This window comes from Vigna unguiculata, chromosome 10 (assembly GCF_004118075.2).
Source record: "Vigna unguiculata cultivar IT97K-499-35 chromosome 10, ASM411807v1, whole genome shotgun sequence".
Lineage (NCBI taxonomy): Eukaryota > Viridiplantae > Streptophyta > Magnoliopsida > Fabales > Fabaceae > Vigna > Vigna unguiculata.
This window is the reverse complement of record NC_040288.1, coordinates 38,630,467-38,641,919: the sequence shown is the minus strand read 5'-3', so window position 1 is coordinate 38,641,919 and position 11,453 is coordinate 38,630,467. Positions and strand designations below refer to the sequence as shown.

The window sequence follows — 11,453 nt, the reverse complement described above, 5'->3', positions numbered from 1 at the left end:
CTTTTCAGAAGTTGTAATGTGGTTATTTTATCAACAAAAGTAATTTAATTGAAATCTAGTAGTTTATTCAATCACAAATGGTAAGCAATAAGTTTGTTTATATTTAAAATTATCCAAATCTTAAGTTTAGATGTGAGTTTTCAAAAAAGTAATTTAATTTTTAGATAATTTAATATATATTTTGGGCAAAAATATTATTCAAAATAGAGATTTCAGAATAAATTAAAGTTCTACCAATTGAGAAAATATTTTGATTACTTGTAATTGGAAAATTTTAAATATCACTGAAAAGGTAAAAGAAATATTTAAAAAAAAAAACTCATTTTCCCTTTTTTTTCCCCATGTTGAATTTTATTTTTCTTCTCTATCCTTTCTTTAATTTTTCTTCTTTTTAAGGAGAAGAAAAATAGAGAATATAAAGCAGAGAGTCTCTGCTCTTTATTCTCTGCATCCATATAATCTCAAAACTGAATTGATATTTGTAACTTAAACATCTATTTAAATAACATAATTCACATATGGTAGAAATTAAAATATTGTTGAAAATTAAATTTTGAATTTAAAAAATTTAACTGATTTATTCAAATAACATTTAAAAAACAAACCTAAATTCAAGTAAAAACAATTCAAATGTGAAAATCTCTAAATTGGGTGAAAGATACTTTTTTTACATAGGCTATTTTGAACAAAATATCGATAAATTTAAGCATCCAAACTACACAAAATGAAAATAATATATATCAACAAGCCCCTTTAAAAAAGTTATTGAATTTCGAGTCTTATGGATTAAAAAATATGATTGAGATGAAAGATCCACAAGAAATGATCAAACAAATTCTTCCAAAAAATTTAACATTCATCAACAAAATCAATGAATATTTTACACCACGTGGTTCCATTACAAGAGATGAAAATTTTCAAGAAGGATTCAGAATCAGTTCCACTACATGATCAATGATCTCATTAAACATGACATGAACATGAACTGATATTTTCACAAAGGAAAAGCCCAATTGAGAAGTAGTGATATTTAGCAAAACAAAAGAAGCTTTGAAATATCCACTAAAATTTCGTGGAGGCTCTATCAACCGTATAAGCCAAAACAATAAACGACAAGGACCTAAAAAATTGATGTTACCAAAGACACCAACACCAGCCAAAAATCAAAATCATAATCAACAAAGATTCAACATGCAAAAGATAGAATAGGTACCACAATCAAAAACACTAGTTCAAAACGAAACTCTCTAATGTGACATCAACACAAAGAAACATCGTTGTTGTGACTAGTCAGTTAAATGTGCTTCTCTGCCCAAACATTTCAAGGGCAACAATATATGATAATTGAAATCTAGCAAAGGTTCAATCAAAGCCATGTTCTAGGACAACCAATAGACATAGTAATATATGAGCCAAGGATGACTTCCCTATGGAACACAGGCAACTGTTTTCTCCAACTGAATGCAGAAAAATAACTTGCTGGTGTATCACATAAGGACTGATAGACGATGCTGGTTTCCACCACCACGACCACCACTGATATCAGCAGAGTAACCCTGCATGTTCCTTCCGAGATGAGAAGGGTAACCACATAATCTAAAGTCTGGTTGATGTTGCTGGAAGAGATCACCACTATTGGATGCAGTAGTAAAATCTGAACATGTGGTTGTGAAAGCACCATCTCTGTAGTTCAAACGAGCCTTAGATTCTGACATGTTTCCCCTCAGTTTCAAATGAGTACAGCTTGAAACATCTAAGCCATGGTTCTGTGAAGAGGGTTTAGACTCTTCATGCTTCTTGGTATTCAAGAAGCGTCCACCAGAACCTCTAGCTCTCTTCAATGCATGTAAATGGCGAGACTCGTGAAGATATGGCTGAAAAACAAATGTTGTGGAGAGAAAATGAACTTAGAAGGAAAAGGAAACAAAAGAGAAGTATGAGAAATGGCGTATAATCATCACTCTTTGACACAACTGTTTGTTAAAACTAGGAATTTTGTGCTTCCCAGGAAGTTTTAACAAACAGTTGCGTCTTTAAGAGTGATTTTACAGCATCTCTAAATGGCAAAAATACACTTACTTTCCGTTCTTTGATGAGTTTGTTTTGTGCTTCAAGTTTTGCCCGGTATTGTCTGCGCCTCAGAATAGCATGGTACTGCTTTGCATTCACAAATATAGGCTCCTCACTGAGATCAAGTGGCAGAGGAATTCTAGTAGTAGCCATTCCTATGAGTTGTGCAGGATGAATCTGGCCATATTTTGATACCATGTTTCAGAATATAGTAATGCACATAATTTGTCTTAGTGTTACTAAGATGCAATTTAATGGAAGTTTGAAGGCATTATGTAACTTTGTTAGGTCACTTTATTAAACTAGAGAATCAACACGTCATAAGAGAATCAAAATACTCAAAGCTTGATTATCCATAGAAGGCTAATTTCTTTTTTCGACAACTCGGCATAAAGGTTAACAAGAGTAACCATGTTGTCTGGTAAAGAGTGCATTAAGTTTATAAAATAAAGAATACCTTGAGTCAAAGATAAGAAATAATAATAATAATACAAACGATGAAAGAATAAGAACTAATGAGGTGCAAAGGAGAGCAAAGAAACATTTTTAAACAAAAAGATTCTTCATAAACATACTTTATGAACTATGAGAATCTGTAAGGTTGGCAAGCTAACAGTGGCACAACAAATAGTAAAAACTAATTAAGCATAGATGATTGCTGAAAAGATTCTCAAGGATGTATAATAATAAGTAAAATAAAGGCATTATTCGTGATTCATTTAAATAAGTATAATTAAAGGTATTAACAGGGAATACAGGAATCAACCACAATAGCATCTACTTATAGTAACATATATCCAAAAGTCTCTCAGAAAGCTTCCAATCATATTAAAACTGCTAATAATAAGAGCAGCATGCTTTCCCAAAACCCCTTTACCTTATTTCTAAGTCAACAGCATAACAAAATCAGAAAACACAAAGTGGAGCAATTAGAAAGTGAAAACCTCATTACACCAGATCTAAACAAAGCACTTTCCAGATACAACATAACCTGATGCCATGAGTCTGTCATACTCATACAGTTATTTTATCAATTTGTTTGCATGATAAATCTTTAACTCACTGAGATGAAGACAAGCTGACAAGAATAAACAAATAGTGAAAGAAAAGAAAAAATGAATAGACTCCAGTATCTTACATTAGGTTGTGGCCCATATGGAGAAGCTAGTAGGCCACTAAAGCATGGCTCAGCAAGATGGAATGCAGTATGAGCCTGAAAAGAAAATTATAAGAAAAGAGATTTTGCAAACAATATCAGTTCACTGAGATACAATCATGCATCAACTTACAAGTGGCCGGTTGTGACACAGTTGTGAAGGAGGGAAGGTAAAATCCTGACCCCGAACAGATGATCTGATTACTCCTTCCATACTTTTTCTCCCAGTTGTGTTAAGTGTTGAACAAGCAGAAGAATTGCTACACTGGACTGAAATTTGACCTATTTACCAACATCCATTAAGCAAAAAGTGTTTTCTGATATTGATTAAGTGCATGATCAGGATTAATGTTGGAGAGTTCAAAAGCACTTTTGAACAGATCTTTCATTCTCAATCCATGCATTGGATCAAAATGTACTTCTAGAGCTTTAAACCAAACATGCACTAAGCATTCTAAGGAGAATATCACTTCTAACAGTAACATCATAATCATAAATTGCTATTATTTTACTCTTCATTACTAGGTGAAAACATAGGTATATATTAGAAGTACCTGATTGAGCTGAACCAACTTCTGGATAAGATTGACCAGTTGATTGAGATGAAGAAGAATCTCGGTCTTGATATTGAAGATTCAATGGCTTAGTCTTATGGCATTGCTGCGGCAGAACACCCATTTTCAAGGTCAAACCTCTGGACATGGATGATTGCTGAACATCAGATTCAGAGGAAGCCCCCCATGATGAGCATCCAAGGGCATAAGGATGGGTAGAACCAGAGCGTTTCTCAATTAAGTTCTTCATTGTTTTCCTCAATGGATCAAGCCTTACTTAGAGTACTTACCTACAAACAGAGAACAGACTATGATCTAAAAACACTTCTCAGCAACTAGTAATGAACATTTCAGTTCACACATGCACAACAAAACAAGTCAAAAAGGTTGAAGCAGCTACTGTTCTAAAACAATTATAGCTTGTGTATGAGAAAAAACTACCATCTTTGCATGTCACCTTGTGGCATGTGTATATCCAGAAAATGAAGGTTATGAATTGGAAAAAAGATATAGGGAAGAGAAAAACATTATCTTTTAGTAAACACACTTAAAAGCAAAGTAATCAGACAATATGAAATGCCATGCAGAAACTCCTAAAGAGCAAGAAGAAATCGCATGAGACCAGAAGTTTCCTTTGTTTAAAGTGTAGAGTAAGAACTGTGGTTTTCACCCACTAACAAACATATATACCAATAATAATAAGAAAGTTAATAAATTTCTTTAAAAAGTATGAGTACAGGAATCTTCTACATTTCGACAACCTTTACAAAGCAATCCAACAAAGAATCTTGATTCAACACAACAAAATAGACAGATAGAATGCATGTGAACCGTTAAATGAATTTGTGAATAAAAAGAGAAACAAAAATATAGAGATGTTAGGAGATAAGAAAGAAAAAAGAAAAGTGAGGAGTGGAAAGAAAAGGAATTGTATCTTTTAAAGACTTTTAACAGCATAAAAAAGCATGCCAAATTTGAAAAGCTTCTTCAAAAATGGTTAATTCCCAGAATATTCACAGAAACAAGAAACAAAGTCATTACCAAAAACAACAACAATATCGTATCAACCATCAGCATATACAAGCCTGTCTGCCTTACACATAACAAGAAATCCTCTATCTAAGACCAACCTCAGATTCACTACTACCATGCCAAAAAAAAAAGATTACTTCTTTCAAAAAAAAAACAAAATCTTTGGCAGAGAAATAAACAGTAATGGAAAAAGAGAATGAAGGAAGAGACGTACGGGAAGGAACAGTAAAAAGAGAGAAAGACATCTTGAGAAATCAGTAAAGTGGAGAGAAACAAGAAAATGGGATTTTGGTACTAACCAAAAGCTGTGTGCATGTACATGTATGTACTTAAAAGCTAAGAAGAAACTCTCAATCTGAAACAGAAACTGAAACTGAAAGTGGTACCCCACTATTGTCTCACACTCCTCCACTTCATCACCCACTTTGAAACTTTCTATTGAATTTAACCCTTCACTTGTGTTGCTTCTGATCCCTTTAAAGTACACAGCCACAGACTTGAAAAACTATGAACTCTCTTTCTCTCTCTCTCTATATCTCTGCATTAACACAGTCAATTAAGTTCAGGTTCAAAACTCAAGTGTAGTCTCTCACCACTCACCTTCCACAGACCACACCACCAGCTTTCTCAATTCTCCATTATCAAAAAATATTATTATATTATCGTCATTAACGTTAAAGGGAGAAAAGAAAAAGGGTACCATGAAATAAAATCCATTTATGAAGTAACCTTTTTTCTATGGTGACATTGACCTATGACGATGTGAATATGATCACATCCTAATCTGAATAAAAGGGTTTTGGAAAGTAACAATAAAATATTGAAGGGCTGCAATTGATTATTGTCGTGTTGTGGTACGTTGAAATTTTCATAGGAATTTGGGGTTTGGTTTTAAATATTAGGGCTGCAAGTTTCAACCTCATTTCAGACTGTGATGCCTCCTACTCGTAGACTTCTGTGTTCTTCATAAATGCACTTCTTCACTTCTTTCATTCTTCTTCACGCGCTTCTCTTTCACTTTTCTTTTTCTTTCACACTACCTTTCCCTTTTTCTTATCTATCTTTCATGGATTTTCATGAACTAATCCTAAATCTTTACCTCTTTAACACATCAAACAGAAAAAAAAGTGCAAGAAGATGAAGGACTATAACATTAACTACTCTTCCACTCTTCTTAAATTATCAAAATTTTAAATGACTTGGTACTTCTCATTTTCAAAACTTAAAATGATATTATTTTTGTTAGTATTATTTTATTTAGAAGTGAACTTTTATGTACATGAAATCGTTAATACTCCTCTCTAAATTAGATATTAATAGTAATAAAACCATCGAATATATTTTGGATGAATATGATAAAATCTTAACACCTGGACTTTAAATTTTAACTCAATTTTTTAAAAAAAAAAGTTTTAAAATGAGTTATTTCATCTTATTTTTTAAGTTAACTTTTTAATATATTTACATATTTATTATTATCTTATATTATGAAGAATAAAAATAATGACATCAAAAATTATGAATATTTTTTTCGTAAAATTTATTATTTTTTAAAAGAATCACGGCAACTGAAAATATAAAAAAAAATAGTAAAAAAAAATATTTTCTATATATCAAGTGTTAAAATAAATATTTATAAAATTAGAGACTATAATAAATTGTGTTTATAGTTTCAAAAACTAGAATAAAAATGAAGTAGATGTGTTTGACGTGCTTATTATAGCGTCTACTTTTTTTATTATTACCTAGTTAGTTGTGTCTTGTTAATATTTAAGATTAAAAAAGCATATAAATTGAATTAAATAATTATTAATTATTAAATAATCTTCGTCTTTCTTCTTTCTCTTTATTGTTAGAAGTTAATTTTGATGCAAGTGATTATCAAAGTTATTGAGAAGACCGTAAAACTTGAAATTTGGTAAAAGTCGTGCTATCAAACATTCTAACGGATTAAAAATATTAAGTTTAAGATAAATCAGAATTTATTTTTTTTTACATAAAGAAAAATTATTATAATTTTGTTGTTCTAATTTTATTATATTTTGCCCTCTTAAATTTTTATACTCTCTTAAATAAATTTTTGACACTTTCAAAATTTGTAAAAATAACCATTACATGTGTTTATATAGAAAATATTATATGTATATTTTTGAGTAAATTTTGAATATAATAAGAAGTGTATGTGTTAAGGAATGGTTGAAAAGTTTATGCATGGAAATGTACACCACCTTCTCTCTATATCTAATTTAAAAAGTGAGTTGCCACATATTTTCTCAATTTGCATATTTGAGTTCCAATCAAAACAAGTTTAAACATAATATATGCTATATAGTCAAAACACATATGTAATAATGAACATAAAATTAGATTATCAGGAAGGACAGAATTTTGTCATGTCTTACAAAATAAAATAAAAAATGACGACCCATAAGTGTTGGTAGCTAATCATGGTGTCCTATGGTTACCAAAAATTATGATATATTAGCAAAACCGTAACAATATTTTAAATTTATTTTTGGAAGGTGGTTGTCCTTTTCATTTCCTTATTATACCCTGTTGCTTTTCTTTACTATTTAAATTTAATGGAAGACAATTGCAACTTATGTTTCATGAGATAAATTAAAAAATATATATTATGTACAACATATTATGTTGAGTTACAATACAATATATTATATTACAGAAAGTGGATATAATGGAAGGTGATCTGCACTAAATTAAGTTGATCATACAATCATATTTAAAACTGCTTTACTTAAAATTCAACTTGTACAATTAAGAATTTTAAGACTATTTAATTTGGAAAGTCAGAATAGTTTAAGTTATTTTTGTTTAGTGTTTCTAAAACAGTTTTAATTTTTTTTTTTTTCTGAAAGTAGAAAGATAAAAATTCATAAGATGTATGGAGATACACGGTGCATAGACATAGTGTCAAAACTTAGAAAAAAATTATAAGGATGTCAAATTAAATTTTTTATATATAATTAATTTTTTAGTTAAAAAAAACTTTTTATTTTCTCTTTTTATTTTTTTTACTTAAAACAAACACACGTAATAGTAAAATAAAAAAAAATATGACTATCATTCATTATTATATCATGATATCAAACCACCAATACCATTTTAGATAAACTCTTTATACCTCATCAATTTGATTTAGTGGTCATTGACAAATTTGAAGACGTTTTTCCCGAATCGCATTTTAATAAAATTTTAAATTTATTATATGCAACTCTAGGAACTTTAGATATTTGTTTTTCATTGTCATTAATTTTTGGTTCCCATGAAATTTCTCAAATTTAGTTAACCAAATGCCTTTTTTTCATCTTTATCACAATCCTTCCTCTTTAAAAAAAAATCAATTCTTTTACTCTTTATCATAATCTTTGTAATATAAATTTATCATATCTCACTTATTTAGAAAAAAAGATAAAATTTATCTTCACAAATCATAATTATCACATTGCAAAACATTACAAAACTCATACCACTCTAATTAAATAAGCAACACTATATAAATTCAAAACTTTAAAAAATTAATTATACGTAGTGAAAAACATAAAATCTCTAAATTTCATATGTAAGGATTATACTAATTTGGAAAAAATTATAATTAGGGTTCATACTAATTTCATAAAAGAATCCCTAAAATCATAATTAGGGTTTATATAATTTGGGATAAACTTGATTTGGGACAAACATCCTAAAAATAATCATAAATCTAACATACATAAGTCATAATAAGATATTAACCTTGATATGTGAGAGATCATGTGAGAATGTATACTTCAATTTCGATATATGTGTTTCCCAACCTTTGTTTCCAAATCATAAATCTTAACATTTATTTCTCCTCACACACTTTCATATACATGGTGAAAAAAATCGTATAGCCAGAAAAAAAATACCTATTATCTCTTATAAACCAATGTCTTCTTTAAACTTTGTTATTCAATCTTTATTTAATTTTTTTTTATAATTTTCCACAATATAAACTTAATATAAATAAGGTTTAAACATACATTTGATTCCTATTTTTGTTGTTTTTATCCAATTTGGCCCCTATTTTTTTTGTTTTTATTTAATTTGACCCATATTTTCGTTTTGTATTCAATTAGGTACTCATTTTCGTCAAATTTTGGTGAATTCGGTCCATTTTACTAACGATGTTTAAAATGTATGTATGTATGTATGTATGTATGTATGTATGTATGTATGTAATGAACAATTTGAAAGTCTATTAAAGAAATCGTACAAAGGAAAACAAATGTATAATTAAAAGTATGATAAGATAAAAAAAAACCTTAGAGATTTCAGAAAACTTTTTAAATATCAATATATATACTTAATGGTTAAAAAATAACGAAAATTATTTTAACGAAACAAAAAAATTCTTTAAATAAAACAAAAATTAATAGTAATAAGTAAAAAAATTATATTACCTAGTAAATGAAATGTTTATGCTATTAAACACTTAATTTGAGAGTATTAGACATACTCATGTGAAAGGAAAATATACAATAAATAAAAATACGAAAAAAATAATAGAAATATTCAAATATGAGACATAAAAAGATTTTAATTGACATACATCATTTTAACATAATTATATAAATGTTATAATAAGATGAAAAATATATTGGAGATGAATGCGTTTCATGACAAACCAAATAATTAAAAGAAATAATATATATATATATATATATAGGATTACTTAATTAATTGTGAATATTTTAATAATTTAAACGAGGACGGAGATATGGCGGAGACGGTATTATGGCGGGGATATGTACATCACCATACCTAATTGAAAAAGTCGAGGATTCCCCATACCCATACCCATACCCAAACCCAGTCAATGCGGGGATTCTCCGTCAAAACAGGGACGGGTTTGGGCAATACCCACGGGGCGGGTGTATTTGTCATCTCTAATCCCATCCCAATTATGATCATAAAATTTCATCTTTGTTGTCATCTCCAATCCCAGCGGGTATACAACTTTTGACATATCTTCATTCCTACCGGATAACGAGTATATTCTTATGCTCATACCCATACCCATATTTTTACTCTTCCAACTATCAATTAAATAATTTATATAAAAAAATTTATAAATCACACCAATGAAATCCTGATACTATCAAAATATTAAATATTAAAATAACATACTCTTTTCTTTTCATGATGTCAAATATTAAGAAAAATGTTATAGTAGTATAAATCTCAAATTAAAGTATTGAATAACTACTACACAAAATTCAAATAATTATATAAAAACTAAATAATTACACATTACTAAAATTTTATAATAACCAAAATATTTATTAATTTTATTGCATTCGATTTATCTATACATAGAAAAAAAAGATATGATATAATAATTGAAATTGAAAATTTTAATTACTAGAATAGAATGTACCTTCTTTATCAGATTCATTTTCACTCATGAGAACATATTTTTCTTTTAATTTTTTAATACCTACAAACAACAAATGTAGAATATTAAATAAGAATTCATAAAAAAACACTAACAATATGTATTAATAAATTTGAGTAACTTACCTAGATGGTTTGAGTTTCATATCCAACATCTTGTACACATCAAAGCTTCTATAGTAATATAATGAAGTCGACTATGGTGAGAAGTTAATATCTAACCACCAATACTAAAAGCATATTCAAAAGCTAGAGTTGTTATTGGAATAACTAAAACATCCCTTACAATTGCTTGAAAGGTTGAAAACTTTAACCCATTTGTTTTCCACCATGATAGGATATCAAATTCTTGTGTAACTGACAAATTATTTTCTTCAAAGTAATAACCCAACTTTGTTTTCATAATTGTAGTTTTGGATTTTTTTTCCTATTTTGCCATAAACTCTAAAAGTTCATTAGCATCATTATTAACAAAAATAAGAACTACAAATTAAAAATCAAACATTCCCATGTACATGCATGTATGTATGTATGTATCTACATGCATGTGTGTATGTATGTATGCATATATGTATGTATGTTTGTATGTATATATGTAAGTAGACATGTGCATGCATGTAGATACATGTGTACATGCAAACACATACATATATACATGTATGTACGTACATGGATTTATATGATAAATATATAATTATTATTTTGTGAATCCAAATATGTATTAAAGATTTCAACTCGGAAATTATAAATTATTGTTTCAAAAAGGACTATTGTTTTACAAATCAAATACTTTATTGACAAATATAAATAAAATATTATATATATATATATATATATATATATATAATTACGTTATGATTCAAATGATTCAAATTAAAGTATAATTACGTCATAATATAGATAAATGTAAAACGAGGGAAAAAAATAATTGAAATATGGATTTGTAAATTTCTTCAATCGGCTTAGTTGAGAATTTCAACGTAACTAATATCTCATTCTAGAAATCTCGATCTGGAATACATGTTTCATATTCAAACGGAACAGATAATCGAGATGTCACCTTTACAAAGAGTGAAATAGTCATTTTAAAAAACAAAGAGGTGCACCTACAAAATATAGAAGTACAAGAAGAAAAAGCCTCACGGTTGTCATAAACAATTGCCACATTGTATATTATAAGAATTCTGCTCATTAAAATTTAATAT

General features: G+C 28.6%; 1 protein-coding gene across 3 annotated transcripts; it reads right to left on the bottom strand.

Annotated features, from left to right (window-relative positions):
• Nucleotides 1-1,165: 1,165 nt before the first annotated feature.
• On the bottom strand, nucleotides 1,166-5,453 carry LOC114166606 (nuclear transcription factor Y subunit A-3-like). Of its 3 annotated transcripts, none has more exons than XM_028051356.1 (6): nucleotides 5,027-5,453; nucleotides 3,781-4,070; nucleotides 3,360-3,508; nucleotides 3,209-3,283; nucleotides 2,080-2,247; nucleotides 1,166-1,874 (listed from the first exon to the last, which is right to left on the bottom strand). In XM_028051356.1, the coding sequence occupies exons 2-6, from the start codon at nucleotides 4,028-4,030 to the stop codon at nucleotides 1,488-1,490; spliced, it is 1,029 nt and encodes a 342-aa protein (XP_027907157.1). In that variant the 5' UTR covers nucleotides 4,031-4,070; nucleotides 5,027-5,453; the 3' UTR covers nucleotides 1,166-1,487. The 3 variants fall into 3 exon arrangements, with proteins under 3 accessions (XP_027907157.1, XP_027907158.1, XP_027907156.1); XM_028051357.1 differs by having other exon boundaries at nucleotides 5,199-5,453; XM_028051355.1 differs by having other exon boundaries at nucleotides 5,112-5,452.
• Between the last annotated feature and the right edge of the window lie 6,000 nt (nucleotides 5,454-11,453).